Source organism: Chamaea fasciata, unplaced genomic scaffold (genome assembly GCF_029207755.1).
Source record: "Chamaea fasciata isolate MVZ Bird 193981 ecotype frontalis unplaced genomic scaffold, bChaFas1.0.hap1 SCAF_7, whole genome shotgun sequence".
Classification (NCBI taxonomy): Eukaryota; Metazoa; Chordata; class Aves; order Passeriformes; family Sylviidae; genus Chamaea; species Chamaea fasciata.
In genome coordinates, this window is record NW_027094092.1 from 12,141,013 (window position 1) to 12,163,920 (window position 22,908).

Sequence of the window (22,908 nt, forward strand, 5' to 3'; positions counted from 1 at the left end):
TATTTACCATTCAGGATGCTCAGAGCAAGAGCCCATCGTGGCAGTTTTAAGCCTTCGTGTTTTGGCAGACTGCTGCCCTGCTGTGGGTCAGTGCAGTAACAAAGGAAACACTCCCATGCCCTACTATTTCCAGCTTGGATGTTTTCCTAAATTCTGTTTGAGTGTTTCTTTTATCATGGTTTTGGTACATGAGAGTAACCAACTTTAAAATCTATGCCTAAATCAAGAGCAAATGCATTCTGCTCACCCTGACTCTTCTCCAGCAATGAACTTCTAAAGAATAAGTGTAGATAATTTTTGGCAGTGCTGGGCTTGTGGTGACTGATTTCAAAAGTCTCCTGTTTGGAGTAAGTTCATCAAAGTCTTGTAACAAGACGTGGCAAGGCCAGTCAGTGACTACACTGCACCACGGGTGAAATCCTGTCACATAAATGATGTCAGGAGAACGTTAGCCAATATTTTTGTTTGAATCCAGACTTGAACTTTATCAATGATGACTAACCACAAGGCCATGCATTCAAGTCAGAGTTTCCCTTGGCATTAGTGGGAGTTAACACCTTCCAAACATATTTTGCTTTATTAACCCTTTCACAACAGCTCAGCTCATGCTCCTGTGCATAAAAAGGCTTTTGCCTATGAGCACATCAACCCCACTCCTCATCCAGTGGAGCAGCAGGTTCAGCAGTGTGAGATGCCAGAACGAGGGGTTATTTTGTGCTTAAACACAGATTCAGACCCTACCCTGTGCTCTAGGAAGAACAGGAGATCATTTCTGGGTACATTTTAAGCACTCTAGATTCCTGAACTGCAAGTTTAATAGATCTATGGATGTGGCCTTGAACTGAAGTAACTACAAACAGAAGTGACAAATCTTAAAGCTTCCTTCTTGCCAGGAAAAGTTGTAAGAATCTCTCTTGGATTGTCAGCTAAACTCTATCCAACAGCAAGGTGGCAATGTTGTAAATTCACAACCAATCCAAGGCATATGGATCAGGGCTACTACTTTTAAAAAGACTGACAAGGGCCCTATTATATTTTTGTCAAGCACCACACCAGGGCCAGAAGGATCATTTTTCACCATTACTTTCAGCTACAACAATTAGAAGAGCAAATCGTTGAAAAACCTTCAGCTGTTTTGAACTCACAACCACCTAGATCACCATTACAGGCCAAAAATCTCTTTTACTTTTCTAAATATTTACTTCATGCCTGAAGAGAAGGATCCAAATGCCTGCATTTAACATCTCCTTTAAGTGCCACACTCTTTAAAAAAGATGGTAACATCACGCAGAGATTTCTCTGCACCTTCTCTCCAACAGAAGCTTTAAAAAGCACATGCACATGTCTTAGTTAATAAACTTTGCACAGCAGCTGCTGGAGGTCCCAGGGTTGTTTATTTTGTAAGGTTCTCCATGTTTACAATGTGGCTTAGCAGGTGTAGGTTCCTTAGCATGAACCTCCTCAAAGTTATCCATCTCTCCACGTGGAGCTCTACTACCTTCTCTATCAGTTATGAGTAACTGCAATCTCAGTTACTCATAACTGATGTATCTATGTAACACTCTACTATTTAAAGCCATTCTACCATGAGTGAAAGGCTGAAAAAAAAAAAGGGAAAATAATTATAAAAGCTAAAGATATGTTCACTTCACAAGTTTAGTCTCAGCACACATGCTGTAATCTGTTGTCTTAACTCATTCCAATGCCACATATTCAGTGATTTAACTCCAGAGAGCTTTACATGGTTAAGGAAGCACATGGTGTTTGCTACAGGCTGTAATTTCTTACGTTTGACTCGAAAAAATGCAATGTATCTCCCAAATGTGTTTCCACTGTAACTTCTTGTTTGGATCTTCCACACTCTCCTCCTAAGTAGCCTTTCATCAACCAATAAATCCACTGGGGAGGGGAAGCTACCCGCTCCTCAAAACTGCATTACAGAAGCTAATCTAAATTGCATTTAAGAACTTAAATTCCTCTGCAATGCCTGGCAGTAGCTTGAATTCAAGGTTTAATGCCTTGCTGCTGTAAAGGTACCTGGAACTTGTTTCAGCCTTTTTTCTCAGGAGACACTTCCAGATCTATGGCAGAGCACCTGACAGTGAGCATAGCCTGACAACACAAGGATTGTTGATTGGACCATTGACTACATATTTCCAGTCAAAGCAAACATCAGCTTTTGTCATCTGTCATGACTTAAGTTGAAATGTTGCTTGAAAGTAAAGTTTCTTTACTTGCAAGCTTGAGGAAAATGCTGCTGCAGACATGTGCTGCTACTCCCTAGCCAGGTTCCATCAATCCCTTCTTCCCCCTACCCCCCAAAAAATGCAGGTTTAGGAAGAGATTCAGAAAGAGGCAGTGTGCTTACCCCCCGAAAATGGTTAGATCATCTTTAATTCTAGCACCTGAAGTTATACAAGGGTTTGCTTAATAATCAAGTTTCAAAGAACTGTTGGACACATTCAGTTAAGGTGACAACTGTGCAATACCACTCAGTATTTCAATATCAGGGACCATACTCTTGAATTGTTTAAACACAATCCACAGAACTCAAAATTAAACAACCATCCACAGTTTAACTAAACAATCAGTTAAAAGTCTTACAGTTTAATAATTCACATAATGGTCAGTCTTTAGTAAGGGATACTGAAATTCATTAAAACACAACACTAGATTTTACTCTATAGGTGTGCTGGGCAGGCACATAATTGGCCATTCTTGGGTACAACCGGGAGAGTAAGGAGAAATTTACCACAGTTTGGCAAATCCCACATTTTGTCAGTTAAAAGTGAACTGTGAGAATTAAATACTCATCTTTACATATACACAAGTTATGCTGTGAAAGCATATTTGCTTACAAACATATAAAAATACTTGTTAACTAGTTTGATAAGAAAATAATGTATAAAAGTATATAGCAAAAACATTTAATCATCTCTGACAATGGAAAGATCAAATTCGTTTTTATATCACATGAAACAAAAACAGCTACAATTTTAGTTTTCCTTAATCCCTTACCCAGAAATACAAAGGAAGACACAATTTGTTTTGAAACATAATGTGAAATTTCTTAATAAGCTGAAATGCCTCAATCCAGAATGAGCTCAGGTATTTGGCCATATCCTAATAGTAGTAGTAATCATCCTGTAGCTGCTCTGGATTCAAAAAATAAATACAGTAGAATGTTTTGGCCACCGAAATAAAACTGCAGCATAAATGAGAGATGAAAATTTTTGCTGACAATGAAATTCAGTGTAGGTTTCTTAAGGCTAGCTGAATACTCAAGTCTAATTTAACTGAGGGCAGAAACAAAACAAACAAACAAACAAAAAAAGCCAATCCACCCCTTTTTTAAAAAGTATTCTCTATACTCCAATATAGGTCTTTGTAATAGCTAATGAAATGTCAGAAGTAAAAATAAATTAATTCACAAGAGACAACTTATGCATGACTTCAACACCTCGTCCTACACGGTTTTGTTTCATCTCCTTTGCGAATAAAACTCCACAAGGTGCAAGCTCTGAAGGGACAAAAGGAAGGAACTGTGGTATTAGAGAAGCAGCCTTAGTGTTTTGGTTTGAAGTCTGCCCCAGGATGACCGAGTCTTCTTCAAGAACTATTCTGCCAGCTTCTTGGACTAAGGCTATTCTGGTGACCACTTTTAGGACATGCATGTATAAGGCTAGACCAATACCAGAAGTGATGTAAAATGATGGAAAGAAAAAAAATGATCTGGCAGTTGACAGCTTGGTTCTTGGGATTCTCAGAATATAACACAATGGCAGCCTTTCTTGTCTTTTTCTTTCCGTGTTGGCTCTGGTGAAGGAGGGCACTCTTGTTCCTGAAATTTCCTGGAAATAGGAATTTCAGATTAAACTCACAGAATAATTTTCAGGCAAATAAACACAACTACTGTATTCAACACTTTCTTTTTATACTTTCATAGGGAACGCACTTCCTTTTTACATTCAAATTATTGATAAAATAAGGGATAGTTTTTGAGTTCACCTTTCGGGGTTTTTTTAAGAAACAGTTTTTTACAGAAGGCCAGTCTCCGAAGTAGTTTATCACATTTACTGACTGGGTGATCAATAAAATCTGAAAGATTAAAGTGGCAAAACTCTCTTTTAAATGTATATTAAATTCATGTAAGCATTTTTCCTAATGCACCTGAGCATTTTATAATGGAGATCACTGGCTAAAGCTTAGAGGTAACAGCAGGAAGAATCTCCCCAGCAATTTCCCACTGCATTTCAACACCTTTGCTGCAGCAACCCATTAATATATGGACATGAATTATCCAGTCTCAATTAACATACCTTATAACTCTGACAAGTTCATGAAAAGCTTGGTCTACATTCAATCTGATTTTTGCTGAGGCTTCCATGTACATTACTTTAAGTTGTCGTGCCAGCTGCTGGCCTTCCTCTTGTGTCACCTGTAACAGACAGCAGCCATTAAGCTCAAGGGTTATGCAGGCAGGTCTGTATCAGTACACACTGCATGTTAAGGATCCAGCTCCCTCAAACAATAATAGTTATTTGGGCACAGCACAGTTTTCACCCTGTCCATGTTATACAGCCAGGAAACAGACTTGTTTTAAATGAATTTTCTGCAACAGACAAAGACTGACTTTACAAGAAATTCCCCTCTCTCCAGATGCCTTCACTTCAGTTCTGCGTAAGACCAAGTTTTCCTTCACAGGCAGACAGCAGTCCCTTGGTCTCCTCAAAGCAAGTGCTTCAGTCAGCATCTGCTGAATTACTAACAGAATTCCGAACATTATTACTAAATTCACCTTTGCAATGTCCCAGCTAAATCTAGAGAAACAACAAAAAAATCAGACTACTATTAAAACAACTGCTGTTTAGCTTATAAGTGTTTATAAAAGTTATTAAAAAAATCTACTAATGACACAGCAAAATCTTAACACAGCCGATTTTAAACATAGTTCAGATTACCAGAGTTCCAAAAATCCATGAGGCCCTTCAGGTAATCCAGAAATATTAAAGAAACCCTGGCTACATAATGACTCCTTGAGACAACAGTAGAAAAGGAGATGAACAGGAAACAACAAGGACCATGAAAAGTCGGTATGAAATTTAAAGCAATGAGGCAGAAGACAGGAAGCCTAGTGGACCATTCTAGGAAGGAGGAGTAAGTCAGGCACAAGGCAAAACCAAAGGAGTATTTTTGGATGAGGTGGAAAGCAGTGAGGTCAGAGAACAGAGGCCACCCTGAGTGGTGCAAGGCATGCGAGGCTCCAACGGGAAGGTCACCCACAGGGCCAGGGAGGAAAGGGCAGCTTTCAGTGATAAAAGGAAGTACAACAGATCTTGCCAAGACAATGCCTAATGGAAGAAATGTCAAAGATTACACTGCTTTCACAGAAAAACATTAAACCAGCACGTAGAGGACTGATAAAAGAACAAAAATAAGGAGGGTTTATTTTAAAATTAGTTTTGAAAAGGAACTCAGAATATTCATTGGATTAGGAAGCTACACAGAAATGGAAATAGACGGGAATAGAAAAGTAGTGGCAGCATTCACCACAGTGCATGAAGTACTTCTCAGCTTGCAAAATAGTTTCTTAACAGCTGCACAGTGGTTTAAGAGCCTTCATGCATGGCATCTCCACATGTTTGATTCCTCTGTCCTTAGCATCCCACTGCTACTATAGCCATATACTTCCTGCTGAAATCAGGGCTGCTCCCACTCAACCCTCATGAAGCTCTACAAAATGCTCCCAGCACCCTGTGCCATTAGTTGGAGTAATTCAGGATGCATCTGCTGATCTCAAACACCCACAGCAACTCTGCATTCATTTCAGTGTTATCACCACCAGCTGAAGCCAAAAAAGAAACCCTCTGAACCAACTCAACCCCAAGATCAACAACAGGAACTGCCTTTTTAACTGCAGGGCACATAAGGAGAACTGGAAGCCTTCAATCCTCTATTGCTGTTTAAAAACTGAATAATAATAAAGACTCCTGCTCCCCTAGCTAGAACAACTCCACTTGAACCCTCCACTCTGACCTCAGATGTTGAAATATTCCAATTGCAAAGCTTATGAAGGCTGCACTTGGACAAATATTTATAGCTGTTTTCTGGCACATGAATGACTGTAGAATCTCCTAAAATTTGCACCAGAACCTTCTGTACATCTCTACCTCAGACTAATAAGTTATTAACAGTTCTAGCAAAACTAACTCCTTTTACTTTTCTTCATCCCTGCACTAACACTGTAACAAAGTTAGCTACACTTCCACAATACCCTTCATCTGAAACATTATGAATACACTAAAGTTCTTGTTATATTTACTAGAATATCTGTAACTGTTAAATTCCAAAATAATTTTCTGTCAGTCTTAAGAGTATATTGTCAAGTTACTTGTGGTCAATTTTAGTGACCTCGAAGTCACTTTAAAAAAATACTTGGTTTGGAAACACGATGGAAACATGAGCAGTGCCCAAGATGTAAATTAGAGGCCAGAACATACCAGTTCCATCTTCAAAGCTGAGGCAGATGCAAGTACAAACATAGAAATACTTGTAAATAAAAACATGAATTTCCATCTTTTTGTTGCCCCTTCTTGAGCATGACAACCCTGCAACATGACAGGTTTTCCAGGAACTGTGATGGGACAGCTTATTTAACATCACCACCAAAAGAAAAACAAAATCTTTTTTCTTCAGAGAAGACTGGATGTTATTTTGACAGAACTAAAGAGAACCACAGATTGATGGTGGTGACTGTGTGTACATCTGTGTCTGTTGGTTCCACAGTTTTAGCGAGCTTAAGGCTGAATAGGAATGAGAACCACTCATCCTTTTTTGTTATAGGATATTTTACTCTTTGTTTCTGGATATCACCCATTTGTGCTTGTCAGAGAGTTAGTAAAGGTTTCTCAAATGAGAACTCGTTACAGAAGATGTGAGCCAATCAAACATGGAAAAGCTTATTACCCACCTCCCTAAGTTAACATTCTTCTGAAACAGTTCCCATCTGAGTATCTGCACAATAGTCCTGTGAACGTATGTCCTTCTCTCTTCGCTATTCTGTCTGATACCTGTCAGAAATACATTAATTTCGGAAGTTTCCAAGCTTTCCTCCACCTAAAGAATCTCTACAAGGCTGCCTAACTCAACACTGCACCTCTGTTTTGCCTGGACACTTACATAAGACTATATGGGACACATCATAGAGGTAACATTTAAATGTTTCCTCGCGTTTGAGAGCAATCCATTTGTATCACTCCATGGCTACCCTACAGTGCTCCCAGCACAAAACCATTGTCCATTTCTGCCAAGAGTTCCATCGCTCCCGAAGAGCGCATCTGTCACCCCAATTTTCCTGCAGGGGTAGTTCACTATCCCCTAATTCCAGCTTGCCTACACTCTCCTATCAAAGGTGGCTTTGGCACATGCAAACTGTGGCTGTAAGCACTGACACATATTCAGACTGGCACACTGTATTCAGACACCACATCAGATGCCCAACTGCTCAGTCTCCATAAAGCCCAAAATCACACAAGCCACGGCAGGACCAGAAGGTGCAATCTGTCTGTGAGCACAGAGGTGTCCCTGGACATAGTCCCAACATCTACCACTGCAAGAAGCTATGGTCATACTTTCATACAACAAAGTGATAGTTAAGAGTTAAGTCACTTGGACTTCTCTTTAAAACGTTGCTTTAAAGGTAACTAGCAGCAGAGATGATCTCAGCACTAGGTCATAGGTGTTAGTTCAGTCACAATGCAAAAGAATAATTAGCATTTAATGAAACCCAAGCACTTTCCTGTTGCAACTTGGATTTTCCTTGAAACCCTGCCATCTGGGGAATGATCAGACTTGACCCAGTGTAAGCTAGCAGTTATCTACAGAAAGTCATACATATCCTGCACTGACAAGTCTACTCCTCCATCTCCAGTGGTTATTATTAAAACATCTGGTGCTCTACTGAATTATCTTACAGTAGAAACATCCAGTGTTGAGTTCTAAGGAATTAACCCCATTTAACAGGAAGACTGCTACACAGCATTTACTTTAGGAAAGAGCAGTGAGAGATGGCGCTTCAATTCTAGTTTCAGAGTCAGCAATTTGTGACTGGGGAATTTGGAAACACTGGTAGCTTCATTCCTTATCATACATTCTAAAGATTAATGCTTGCTTGTCCTCTAAAGACTCATTTTTCTTTGTCAACGTAACCTGTGGATATTGAGAGACAAAAATCACAAGAAAGCTGCTTAACTCTGTTTATCTATACAGTTATTACCACGACAAATTGCTAGTTCAAACTCACTCTTTCACGTCCCTCCCAAAACCGCTTGTGAGTTGGTCTCTGGTATATAAGAGCCCCACTAATTTACACCACACCTTTGGTGAGCCCCAGCAATTCATCAAGATCATACCATTGTTTGTGCACTTCTGCTGTACAACCCAGTTCATGTATTTCCTGAGAAACAGTTGCCACCACACGAGGATGATTAGTTATGCATCATTAGCCTCCAGATTTATGGTGTCACACCGATAGTACTCTGTACTCTGTTCAACCTCTACACACATTTACTTGGATAGAGGTGTGGCCACACCCTTGAGACACCCAGAAGTCTTCCACATGTTTAACTCTTTTGGCTTCTGGGAAGATTTGTTGAATATCATTTGCTGATCCAAACACACACTAAATTACTTTCCTTAGCTTAGTTTAAGTCTCTCAGAGATTGCATGTGTTTCTCTGGTCTGCCTCCTGCCTTTTGGAAAAAGCAGGCAGATGCCCAGTACAAGCATTTTTGCTCTAAAAGCTGATACTCAGCTTCCTGACTTTCTAAAAATGTTATATTAATTCTGAAGCTGAAAAATGTTCAGCTGGGATTAAACCAGAGAGGAAGAATCAGGTAAGTAAAAGATACGTGTGACGCTAGCGTGGCCTAGCAGGTTTTTGGTGGTGCACAATGAGGCCTGACACATCAGCAGGCAAAGTGTAAAAACACAGAGGACTTGCCCTTCTCATGCTTCTGCCCTGAGGTTACAGCCCGGGGATACCCCACACTTCCCACTCACCCAGCACTCCCAGCCAAGGGGAGGGAGCACTCTGTCCTTTGACCCCACACCTCCCATCGCAGCTGCCTGCTCAAGAAACCCGCAGCCAGAGCAGGATGACCTTGCTTGTCAGGCTGAAGTTTTTCCTCACTTCTGGACTAGCTGGTTTAGCTGGTGGCAGGACTAGTCGACAAGTTTTCAGCCAGATGAACAAGCTGGTGCCCCTCAGTGACTGGATGGCTGTACTGAGAGCTCCCACAGTGGAGCAGAAACAACCCCAGTTTAACACCCAGCTGATAACATCACACTGCTTGCTGCTGCCAAAAGGCGAGGTCTCACTGGCTTCCCCCCACCCCAGCTCCTCCCTGCTCTGCTCCAAGCCACAGTCCCACCCCATCCCATACTTCCAGCACTGGCACTCGAATCTTTCTGCAAGCTGATTTAGCTCACACAGGTCCCAGGAAGCCATTCCTGCTCCTCCCCATCCAGAGAGATGATTCAACTCCAAAAGTGCTTCAAGTGAGATCTGGGGAAGAGTGGGAATGTGAAGCCAAGAGGGAGGGGAGCATCTCCCTTGTGGGGACCAATTATGTCAGCTCAGCATCCCTAAACCATTCCTTCACACTGACTGAAGGCCAAGTGAAACACACCATGTGATGGGGAAAGGGCAGGGAAGAGTTAAGAATATGTAGTAGCTATTTAAGCAAACCCAGAAGAGTTTTCTCAGCTACATCAGCCTAAGCCCCAGCTTATGATGGGAGTGACAAGCCCACCAATTGGTATATAAATGGTGAGAGCACCAAAAAAGTTAAGACCATCAGCATCTAATCAATTAAGGCAATTAATATAGCCATAAAAAGCAAAAGGAAATTTTGGAGACATATATTTGATATAAGCAGCAAAATTGCAAAGTTAGGCAATCTAGATAAAGTTGCTTTGAGCTTGAATGTGTTCCAGCCCATCTGCACCTGAAAAAGCAGCTTGGAACAGGACAGAGGGACCAGCAGAACAGCTGACAGGCACCTCTCTGCCTTTAAGGGAGAAACAGAGGCAGTATAATAACATTAGGAGGGTGGAGGAGAGGGAACAAAATTCACAGCTGTTTCTAGAAATGGATGTACAGGATTACCAACTACAATTGCAGGTATCCTGAGAGCTGGGGCCGACAGCAATGATGTTATTTCCCTCCCAAAGCATCTGGGTGTTTGTCCTTCAGCAGCTACAATTAGCAGAATAGTTCAGTTTCACGTCCATAATTTCCATGCCAACATTTGTGCAGGAGATAAAGTACACATGCTCCAGGACCTGCAAGGTTAAATCTAGGAATTTTGATGGGGGCATGATGGTAACTGAAGAACGAGAGTTTTGCTTCTGTCTCAGGGACAGGCTGTTCTGTGAATGTGTGAGTACTCAAAGTTACTTCAACGGAATTTGTGAGCTACTTCTGCAAAAACTTCTTTCAAGGCAGCATCTTTGTGCACAGCTTTTAATTTCGTCCTAATCTTTCTACACAGCTTCAGGATGAAGAGGCTGTGACAGTCAAGGGACCATATTCAACAGAAACGTTATCTGTACTGTAACTGCAATTCAACATTGCACAAACTCACTGAGCTCTTTAAGCTATGTTTTTTCTCGAGAAACTCTCAAAACAATTACAGCAATTTTAGTAATATTTACTTTATTCTCAGAAAATCATGTGTTTGCCACCAAGCTTTAGATGTCATCTTACTGTCTCATGAGACAATATTAAGCTTCTCAAATTAGCTGCTGAAGAAAATACAAGTTTGACATCTGTTCCTTTCCTGCTGCTATAATAAGATTTTCACTTCAGCTCAAATTAGTTCGATTCATTAAAAATCAACAGCAACTACAAAAAACACATTTGAAAGTCCTTTAAATCATTCTAAACTAAATATTGTAAGTTGCCTTGTGACTAGTGGTGAGGTTGAAAACTACTGGTTGCAAAAACTTTAAGGTACATAAACGTAACAGAAATTGTGTTGCTGTACTTCCAACTTTTAAAGCTTTAAGTCAGTTATGCAGAAGATGAGTGGCCAAAGAGAAAACAGTGAATAGCCATTAATTTATACATAAGAGCAGTGAAAGGTAAAAGCAAGAGCACTGAAGACTAAGGATCGTTTGAGTTACTGTTGGAATGCGCTCTGCTGGCACAGTGCAGTGGTGAGTAACAGAACTGAGGAATTAGACACGTTCATGCCTGAGTAATCAAGTCATGACAGAAGGCTCTCACAGCTCTGTGAATAGACTTGGTCTCAACATAACCCCACTGAGTCAGGCAGGAGATGTGCCGGGTATGGAATGCCATCATGCTCTTAAGGCTCTTCAAGTACAAAAACTGAGTGGAGTTTCTTGCACTGGAATTCGTTTGTATGATTCACTTTTTTCATTTATTTCCATTCTGGGAGGAAGTTGAGTTTTGGGGGGGAAAAGAGAATTTTCTGGAACAAAGTGAGCAATAATTAACAGCAAATGAATTACCTGTCTTTGGTGGTCCAGATCTGCTTTATTACCGACGAGAATCATTGGAAACTCATCACGATCTTTCACTCTAAGAATCTGTCGCTGAAACTTATAGATTTCTTCAAAGCTGTGAAAGAACACGAGTAGATCATCAGTGCTAATTCACAGATTCTCAGGTTCTGAAAAAGTTCAGAAATGATGAATCACCTATTGGGACTTGCCCTGCCATGACACACAAGCACAGACAGCTGCAGGCACTCCAGAGTCACAGCATGACCAGTTAGAGAACCATTCAACACTCAAACTAAAAAAATCCCCAAGTGAGCAGTGTCCTCTGCACTGGGCTGAGGTGGGGCTGCAGGGTGAACAAAACACTGACTGTGTCTCAATCCTTAGGGACCCAGGGTCAATGTGTTGCAGAGAATCAAGCAACCACAGTCTATTTTACAAATACTGACTCTGGAGTTCTACTCCATCTAGATTATTCAAACTACAGCATAGAGACCCTGGTGGATCAATATTTCAACTGGAAACCTTCAGAGCTACTTCTAAGAATTTTGGGGGAAGTTATCAAAGCTGGAAAGTTTTGTTTCATCAAGGACAGAAAAATGGCAGGGCTAAATGAACAGAAAGCTTTCTAGTTACCAGCTAAGTTATACCACGTACTGATGCTGTTCAAGCATAAGGAATATTCCAGCAGCGTTTAAGGAAAGGTGAGCAGAGCAAAAAACTTCTTCCAAGATAGCATACTAAACAAGCTAATTCTGGCATAAGCAAGGATTTTGGGAGAATGAATAAATAAATCACTGCTTTTAAGTAAATACTGTTAAAGGTACATCACTACATAAGGACCTTCAACACAGACATTTGCAGACAATCACATACCTTTTTGTAGCCTTCCAGACATAGTCTGAAGGCATTTACACTTAATTTGTCAGCTAAAATTTAAAAGCAAGATGATAATCAGTAAAAAAGTCACATTAAGAAGAATTAGATAGCCAGACACCTCTTGCAAACGTGAACTAGAAGGGATGTATGTCACTAAGCACAGCTCTCCATGAGTTTCTAAGATGTTCCACCTCCATTCTGCAGCCATTCAGTCAATGCATAGGAGTAAGCAGAGGGACCTCTGCCTCCAAAAGAGTGCAGGTATATACCCTAAACCCACTCAGAAACCCAGACCCAGCTACTTGATGCTGCACATGGCAAAGGGATATTCCTAAGGACTGAATGAATACCAGCCACTCCCGGGAAAAGGGTATTCTGGACTGTAATGAAGTTCTTGAATAGAGCTGTCATTTTTTTTGTGTATGCTTTAAAGTCATCTATTGAAACAGACAGACACTTTCATAAAGTGATTGGTTCAAAATTGGTCCTCTTCAGTGCTGAAAGAGCATCACACCTTGAACCTAAGAGTGAACACATACCTAATGTTTTATTTGAGGTTATTTCCGTTAAGGATAAGGTACCATTTAGGAATAATTAAAACTTGTTTAATAACTTGACCTCAGACTTACCTTCCTCTATCTGTGACTGAGAAAACAAGCAGAAAACCTTCCCCTGTCCTCATGTACTGTTCACGCATGGCTCCAAATTCTTCTTGTCCGGCTGTATCCAGAACTGAACATAAGCAAATATATGGATTATTACATTGCATGTTCTGATAGACTGAAAAAAAAATATTCCTGATAAAATATTGTGAGAGTCTCTCCTGTGCATCACAGCAAAGCAGAAACCACTTTTTGCAGATAATACTGGATATTTTTCTAATATTCCCAACAAGTTCTTACACTGACTGAACAATTCAAGACCTACCAAACAAACTGAACAACAAAACACTTGAGGACTTCTGCTAATTCCTATCCATCTGAAACAGATGGAAAATTCTCAGACACACGTGGGGATGAGGACTGTTGGTTTATTCTTAAAGAAATCACCAACATGCAAGAACTGAAATTTTTAAAGCAAAGCATTGATATTGCACTTGGGAGAGGCAGCACAGAGGGGTGCTTGTCATGCCACCATGTCACCCAGGTAACTCCTGGGAATGATTCAAATTCCTAATCCCAGTTTTGTGGGCACTGTGGGTGGGCTACTTACTGTCCAAGCGCGCAGCTCTCTCGTCGATCACACATTGCTTGGTGTAGGAGTCCTCAATGGTTGGGTCATAATCCGTAACAAAGTAGGACTGCAGAGAAGAAAAGAAGGTTGTCTCTTACACAAGCACACACAGGACATTCACTGAGGGAGATGCTAAAACTGGACACTTGACAGCATAAGGAAGCTGAGTGTGTTTATCCATGTACAATCATCTGATATTTCATCCAAAGATAACCAGCAATGGTTTTCCTACTCCCAGCAAATGGTCATAAATCGTAGAGATTACTAGCAGAGTCACTGAGTTAACTGGATTCCCACAGCCTTCCTAACATTCTCTAGACATTACTGGTAACTCCTAGGATTTCTCAGAAATACCTAGAGACTGAAAGTTTCTAGGAGCTTCTAAGGCCTCTTGTAATTTCTCTGAACTTCTGGTAGGGTTTAAAGTTCTTTCAAATTCTCAAGTTTACAGGACTTCCTCTCCTGTTCCCAGAGCCAGCAATTTCTAGGAAGCACCAGGACTATCCCAGCTGTTTCTAGAATTCCCTAGCAGTTTTAGAACAATTTCTAGCAACAGCTCTACACAGCACAAGTGGCACTCGGTTTGTCAGCTGAATGAAGTTAGTTGGAACATCCTCGTTCCCAGGATTTCTCTCCTGCTTTTAATGACGTTAAGCACTCACATCCTCCAGAAAGACAACCTCTGAAAGCAGAATAAGCCATGAAATGCCTGTGCCACCCATGGCCTAAGCACAAGGCTCCATCACACACTGCCAGGCTGCTGCTCATCACCCAGACTGTGGAGCAAAGCACATTCTGGGACATTTTTCTAGAGACTGGGTGATCAGGTGTTGAATACGGGGTTAACAACACCATCAGAAGACGAGTTTAGAATTCAAAGGATGAAGTTTTAGCTTGCATGCAGTCATAGTAAAGTTAACTTCACCTAAAACTAAAGCAATCACATTGGCATAAGAAATCTGAACCCTGATCAAATTCCTTCCCATCTGTGCTCCCAGTAGGCACTCAGTGCACAATTTGTGCAGAACTGCAGGAGTACCACCAGTGTACATTATTCAGTTCTGTAAACCGGTAAGGAATTAGGAATGTTTTGAAATTACATATTGGCTCCTAGGAAGAAGAAAAAAAAAAAAAAAAAGGGAGCTTTGCTGAAGCAAATCCACAAACAAACACAAACAAAGCCCATTACAAACTTAAAGATATCAAGACAACACTCTGCTGCTCCTCTAAACTTACCAAAATCAAGTTAACAGATGTCATGGTTGGGAAACCCATGAAAGAAAAAGAAAAGGGAAAACAAAAATAAAAGGAAGAACTGAAATCACAGCACTAGCCCACTAACTTTGTTCAGACACACCACTGTCAGTGCAGAACAGTTAATTCTGTTCTTTGCAGATAATTTATGTGGGTGTATTTGCCCTTGTCCAGTTCAGGTTAGGAGCTGCTCATGAGGGCAGCCTATAGGACACTGCCCTGACAGCACCCAGCTGACCCCACCACTTGGACATGTCCATGCCAGACTCCTGGTTTAGCAGCATGGACAGGGGTTCCCCAGCAGAGCTCATGGACTGAGCTGCAGCTGCTCTCCTGGGAGAAGCACATCACCAGTTGTGGCCCACTGGACCAGCTGTGGATGCTATCTATAAGCTGTGCTCATTCACCACAGCCATCGTGCAGTTGGCTGCAGGAGGAGTTTGTACAGGTTGCTGTTGACCTGCTCATTTAAATCTGGCACCACACTAGAAAACTGTTGCCCCCCAGAGCAGAGACCCTGAGCAGCTCCTTTGCATTTTAAGCAGACACCAGTGTCCTCTCAGGATACACCCACACAGCAGTCTCAGCCGCTCTGCATCGATGGCACCCCGGCTAAAGAGTCTCCCTGCTTCAACCCCATCCACAACCACACACACACATCAATCAAAAGTAAAAAAAACACCCCAAATGAACCCTCTACCACTCAAAAAATTCCAGTAAACCAACAGGCATGGGATCCCAAATGCAACACACAGCCAAAGTGCCAAAGTGCCTATCTATAGGCAGCAGAACACGCACATCAGAAGAAGCTCTTGCAACTACATCCCTTTACCTTGCTTCCCTTTAAGATTTAAAGAGGAAAAAATTCAGCCTTCAGAACTGCTCTCCTGTTTTACTTTGCCTGTATCCATGACTCAAAATGTGCTATCCAGGACCTTAAGAAGAGACTTTGAGGAGTGAATTCACACAAACTCTAAATAAGGTCTCAGTTTTTCTGTGGCCTTTAACAAACCTTGAAAGATGGATGAGAAACTTATGCAAGCATACAGATGTATAAATAAAATCATTTACAGAATCTGACTTTTAAGGGATGATCACAAGGAAGGGAATTTAAGTCCTATGTTTCATTAAGGAAATAGTGATATTTATAAAAAGCATTAGGTGATTAAACAATGGAAGATAAAGCCTGCACTCTGAATTTACTCCCTATCCCTCTCCAGCTTCAGCTTTCATTCCTCCATCCTGCAGAATTCAAAGTTACTGTCTGAATCTTTACATCTACAAAATGGTAAAGGATGCTTTTAAATAAGAGGGAAAATCTGAAATCGATTTATTTTACTCTCATGAATCAGTGTTAGTAGAACACCTAAAGCAGCAAGTTTATATCCAGCAAGGGCAATATTTTTCACTAAGGGTGTTCAGAAAAAGAAAGCCATAATGATCTCAGACAGATTCTTCTTATTTTCCTCATTATCTGTCCAAAGGCCAACAACTACAGCATGTTCTGTAATCTGCAGGGCATTTCTGTGAGTCCCTCCACCCTTTTTAGTTTTTTGTGTTTTTGTTTTGGTTTTTTTTTTTTTTTTTTTTAAACTAAAAAAAACTCCAGTTACACACAAAGCAAGAGTGCAAGACTAGGTTCAGAGACATGGAACATGGTTCCTCCCTCAACAAGGGAAACAAGATTAAGTGGTCCTGATGCAGCATCAGCCACATGTCAAATTCAGAATGAGCAGATGCCACAGATCCCCCATGTAACAATTGCTCTTGCAAGTATTTTCTTCCCTCCCATGGAGCTGCACTGCCAAACCTGCTGTCACAGCCACTACAGGAAAGGTTTGCAAGGCAATTAGGGCTGTGGTTTACCTCCAGGCACTGGACAAGGCTTATGTGCCTGAAACAGCTTCTGGTTTTGAAGGAGTCTTCCCAAATTGCACTGGGACTATGTCCTGCAGGAAACACAACAACCACAGCTTGCAGGCCTTATTCAGTCTGGGCTGATTTACAAAAATTAGATGTAGCAGACACAGTATTTATCAATTTGAGCAAAAATGGACTTTCCTGCTGCTGTTCAGGCAGTGTTTAAAGAATTAAGGCATGGCAGAATCCTGAAACCTTCCATGAGGGCATCCCTTTGCTGCTGAATGCCATCCAGGCAAGCTGCCTGCACACCCAGCAAGCCCAGGACCCTACACCAGCATAACTAACTTTGTAGAGGTCAAGGAGTTTGTGGCTTAAAAGCCTAACAGGAGCACAATTCCAGCAGACACAAACCACTGACAACCTACTGGTCTCAAACAGATGCCAAGCCTAGACAAATTAGAGGAGCAAGCACATCCCAGAATGTTGGAATTCCCAGGCCTGCCTACTGCTGTCTGTTTTATGAAAGCTGTCTGTGCAAGCTCCAACACCTCAGAGCTACCCTGCTAAGCTACAGCAGTCCCAGGAAGCTACAGCAGGAGCTTGGGATGAGAGCTGGCACAGAACACATGGCTCAGTTGTCTAGGGCGGCCTGATACAGCCCAGGTTGTCAGATCCCTCTTCAAGAAGCAGCTGAGTTTCTCTGACAAATCCAAAGAGCCACGACTCACTCAGCTGGCTCCACTGCAGTTGGCCACTGCCTGCAGGAAATAATTAGAAGCAGTTAAATTTCTTCTAAGGAGATAGTAACTCGAACACACTCTCCTGTTACACCACTCCCTTAATCACCAGCAAAATCAAAGCTCTTTCCACCCATCTCCTGGAAGGGAAATGAGAAGTTGAGCCCAGTAGTCTCATCAACCATTCAATTTACCCAGAATATTATGCAACAGGTTTTCTAGGTTTTCTCTTTCTAAGACTGCTGAGGCAATCAAGTCCAGAGATGGGAAAGCCCATCGCCAAGGACTTCTGCAAAGGGGAAAAAAACCAAAAGAACATAAAAATCCCCATCCCCACACTACCTACATCACTTAGAGCTGGGCAACCCACCACTAAAATCCCTTCTTATATACACACTCGTCATCTTAAAACACATTTCAAACAATCTCCTGACCTCCACAGGAGTTTCTGCTCTCAGTGCTTGAAAACGATGACACTATACAGAATACTGCTCTAGCAGTCTCTGTCTTAGGCAGTAGCAATCCCTAAATCATTTGTTTTAATCACTCAAGTCTTTTGGTAGGGTCAAGATATGAAAACCTGCTTTAAGTTTATCATCTTCCTCCATCTATACGATGCCTTTAATACACAGAGAAATTCCTTACAAGCTTGAGTCCCACTCCATAAGTTAATAAAAATTACTAAGTAAAGACACCTTTGATGGAAATCCCCAGTGTCAATTCACTGCTCTTATGCAGCTTTTTATTTACCCTTCATAAAGTAATCAACAGTTCACAAACTGAAAAGCCAGGAGATAACTTTCTTTTTGCACTTTTATGTTTTAGGGTGGGAGAGAAGTAAGATGTTGTTGACAGGAAGCTGCTCTAAGCTGCAGTCCAGAGGCTGGCTGCACAACATTCTTCCCTTTCTCTTTACACCAAGGCCATGCAATGAAAGGCAGCCCAGCACAGTGAGAGCACACCACTGCAAGTTAAAGGAGAGGTACATGCCAAAATATATATTCATCCTTTCTGTCTCTATAATCTCCATCTGTATTTACTAAACATACACATAATGTTTCCAAGAGCCACTGGTTGCTTATTTAAATTTTTTCCACATGTTTAAAGTTTTTGGTTCAAACCCAGTAAAGGCAAGGAAATAGAAGGGTTTCCACCCTCCAGCTACAGTTACAGACCAGCTCCGGATTTAAATAAGCATCTGCAATTTGCGCATCGCAAACAGCCCAAAAATCCTCCCCAGCCATAATTTTTACGCTGGAACTTAAAACTAACATGTGTAGCATCCACCAACACCAAAGCTTCAACTTTAGACTTGAATACATTCCCAAATACCTAAAATAAGTGATCCCAAAACATTCCCGTGCTATGCTCCTTGACAGAGAATTTCTTCTGGCCGTCTCTCCTTTGCCTGCTTCTAATACTATCATCTCATCTCTAGGTTTTGCCTCATTTCCCCTGCCCTTCACCAAGAACATGCCAGCTCTTGACCCACTCAACCAATGTGAAGCCAAATTCATCCCCTGCACTGCCAGGTCTTCACCATGGGCATACAATAAATAGCAATATCAGCTACAGCCCTATCACACACCACACTGATCACATCAGGAATACTTAACCCAGAAAAAGACAGAAACCCAAGTTCTCTTCATTTAAATGAGTATTTCTACCATTTGTTCTGAGCCTTAGACAAAGTCAGTGCCATGGGTTAAGACCAGAGCTCCAGTGCCGTGGCCAGTTAGTAGGGCCATAAGTGGACAGCTTTCTGTTTGAGGTGCTTGGCTACACCATAAAAGCCTTCCCAGACCATGACTTAAGATCTAAATGACTGACTGCATAATTCCCTTCACAACTTCCATTGTTTTCCCACCCATTAAATCCTACAGCCTCTGCCTTCAACTGGCAGAGCAGCCAAGCCTGTACTGAAGTGACCCCAGTGACACATTGTGCCCTGCTCCAGGTTGCAAAGGAGGTGGGAGACCATTTCTAGGAGTTCTAATCTATGTTCCTGTCTCTGAAGGAGCAAGCAGATAGGTTCTATGTCACCACAGGCAAGTTCCTAGAGGATGGGTGACAGTAATCGGTCACCTTGCCCAAGCACGCTGCCCCCCGGTCCAGAGATAACCTGCCCAGCAGAAGGGGCAATCAGGCAAAGCAGCAGCTCAGGGACTCAGCACCTCAAGGGATTAAAAGAACCTCCTTTCACAGCACAAAGGAGAAGTCATTTCTTTAGAGTACATGAGTTGGCTGGCTAGAAAACAAGGAAAACATGCTGTAAAAAAAACCTGACTGACTTCTAGAAGCAAACATAAACCCAGACAGCATTCCAGAATAAAGGAACAGACAGAGCAAAACACACGAATTTAGCATTTTGCAGAGCCCCAAGCATTTGGGTCACAGAAAAACCCAAACAAACTAGAAGCACACCACAAATCAGAGAGTCTCTGACAAGCTTGTTCCAATAGCAAACATACACCTTCCCCGGAGCAGGTGGTTCCCTAGGACCCAGTATTTCCAGACAGGTTTAACTGGTTGGTGCTGGAAAAGCAGGAGTTGGATGCTGCTGGGGTTGATGACAGGAAATGCCACCTCTGCACAGGTTTTGTGCAGTGCCCAAACCAGTGCCAGCAAAGGGCCGCAGGAGGCACCCACAGCAACCAAGCACCATTTCAAACACAGATGTTCAGGACTGCATTCAGTGCATTTTGCTGGCATAAAGTCACACTTTACAGAATGAGGGCAAATATTTTGGTGTTGAATGTTGGGAGAACAGGAGACCAAAGGCCTAGAATTATCCTGATAAAGACCAGACTAAAGAAACAATGATTTGAACACTGCCTTATGCTACAGAAGGCTAAGTGTGTCATCATCCAATCATCCCATATTCCTACAAATCTTTAAGAGGTTCTTTCTTTTAATTATACAAACAGTAAGAGCATCCATTCCTTTCTTCCAAGAAATATAAATTAAAAGACAGTCAGTGCTTGCAAGTAATCAATGACGTTTCCCTCAATTTGCACTACTTCCCACTGCCTTAATGTGTACTGTCAGCATTGTTATGGCTGTCCAGGGAAACGAATGTCATTTGTAACTTCAATTACTGCCATTACCCAGTGATGTGAAACACTTCATTTCATGAACAGAGAAAACTGAGGCACAAAGAGGGAAGAGGATTAACCTGAAGGAAGTTATAGTGGAAGAAAGATGACATGAGACACGTCCAAGCCAAGCCCTTTGGAAATTCACACACAAGTTGAAAACGTTTATTTGTTCCTGAAAAAATAGCAACACACATACATATAGTACCAAACTTTACAATTAAGTACATGCTTAATCAAACATTAATGGTTCTACTAAAGAAGAAAATCATAATGGGAAATGCACAATTATTGTATAAGCCATGGCAGCCTTAGAGTACATCCATTAGATTACTCCCCTGCCGAGATACAACTCAAAGACAGAAGAGATAGTAAGATACAGAAATAAACACCTGACTTGGTTACATGGAGGTAAGTCTTCTCCTAACATTTTTTATGCAATGCAAGGATTGTCAAAAGCTGTTCTTAGCCAGGAAACAGTACAAGTGTGAGTCCTATTACACAGGCACATACTCTTCTGTCCCTCTCCCTCCATGGACACTGAACATCGATCACTGAGCGAGCTCATCAGAAAAAGAAAACTCCTAAGAAAAATTCGTTCAGTGCATGGGCACAATTAATGCACATAGCTAAATATAACACGGCTCTCATCTACATGGGCTTTGTTCTGCTCACTACCAGAATGCCTAATACCAAAACTAATTTTGCATCCCTCACAGGTGTGAGGGAAGATGAGTTAGGATGGGGGGCAAGGGAGAAATGGTATGGAGGGTAAAGTGTCTTCAGTTTAAATGTTAACACATATATCTGTCTATGCACCTTTAACTTTTGCATTTCCTAAATGAACACTTGGATTTTGTATCCACAAACACATTCATTTCCAATGATATTTCTCCAGATAGCTGTATGCTGGGAAATTTCAGATTTCATCCCCAGTTAAGCAGGACTGACTTATGTGACAGATTCAAAAGCCAGGTTGGTTCTGGAGCATCAACTTACTCTGCAGTCACATAGTGGACCAAGACTCAGGAATATGAAAGACTGAAATCAAGCTGACTTTTGTGCACTGACAGGGAACATCCATCAGCTCTTACACATTTCAGCACGCCTAAAAAACTGTCTGCAAATTTTTGTCCTACGCCTAACTGCTACTTAGAGCAGCTTTACCTTCTCCAACCCCACCCTTTTTTCCCCCTCCCTCAAACCTGGCACCTAAGGCATAGCTGACAAAACAGCTTGAGTTTACAGATAGAAATCTGGAGAGTGTAACTGCTAAACAGATAATTACAAGATCCAGTGGAAAAACAAACCCAAACCAACCCAGATACAGTAGATTTGCTTGGGAAAAACAAAGTGTCTTTGAGACTTTGACTAAGACAGCCTTTCAGTGTATGTCCAAATCACAGAGCTTTCACGAAGAATCATTAAAACCACATTTCTGAAAAGTTACATGCCCTTCTGCTAACATACTGCCAAGCTTAAACACACCATCAGATGCCAGCACAGTCTTGACTTGATGACCTTAAATGTCTTTTCCAATCTAAAGGATTCTATGAGTCTAATTATGGACAGAGTGAATGCTGGCTACATGAACTTATTGTGAATACTGATGGGAGTGGGTTTTCTTTTCATATATATTTTGCAATGCATGCGAACATCTTTTAAAATATTAACTTCCTTAAAAATCAGCAGATTGATACTTTTTAAAGACAGCTTTCACCTTTTAAACTCTAACTGAATCTGCACTGTGCTTAGGTCCCGTTTCAGTTCCCAGCTTACAGTTCTCCCCACAGGACAGCAACTTGGTTTAAACAGCTCACCAGCCTGTGAACATTTCCCTCCAATTTATAATTCTCAAATATCTCAAAATCAAACCACAGCAAAACCAAGCACACTCACTCAGAGACCTGGTTTAGGCAATATGTGCGCTAAGCTTTGGCCTCTTGAGTACTTCCTAGTGGTGGAGTTTTCATTGCTCAAGATCAGAGAAGGTGCACTTTCACTGTTTGAGAAGACTTCTTTGTAATGCCTTCAGTTAATTCCCTTTAATGCCAGTAAGCACCTACAGAATTCTTTGAAGGCGGTTCTGCAATTTTTCAGGTTGAAACATGTCTGACTGTGAAGCATATTCTATACTGCAGGCTTAGTTGGGTCTTGATTTAATTTCATTTCATTTTTGCTTCACAGTAAATATGTGCAGGAACTATGAACACTCCAGGTACTTCACCTTCCTCATCTTAACCACTTGTAATTCAAGGAATGTTTAAAACGTTCACAATACACTGTCTTTTCATCCATAAAATTTTATCATGTTCAGA

The 22,908-nt window shown here is 41.3% G+C and overlaps 1 protein-coding gene across 1 annotated transcript in view; it reads right to left on the bottom strand.

Moving 5' to 3' along the window:
• Nucleotides 1–2,376: 2,376 nt before the first annotated feature.
• RRAS2 (RAS related 2) overlaps nt 2,377–22,908 on the bottom strand; it is a 42,303-nt gene continuing 21,771 nt past the window's right edge. Inside the window, exons 2-6 of the mRNA XM_066187589.1 lie at nt 13,621–13,708; nt 13,038–13,140; nt 11,539–11,647; nt 4,320–4,438; nt 2,377–3,851 (exon numbers count right to left, since the gene is read on the bottom strand). Coding sequence (XP_066043686.1) covers nt 3,764–3,851; nt 4,320–4,438; nt 11,539–11,647; nt 13,038–13,140; nt 13,621–13,708 — 507 coding nt within the window. The 3' untranslated portion in view covers nt 2,377–3,763. The remainder of the gene's footprint in view (nt 3,852–4,319; nt 4,439–11,538; nt 11,648–13,037; nt 13,141–13,620; nt 13,709–22,908) is intronic.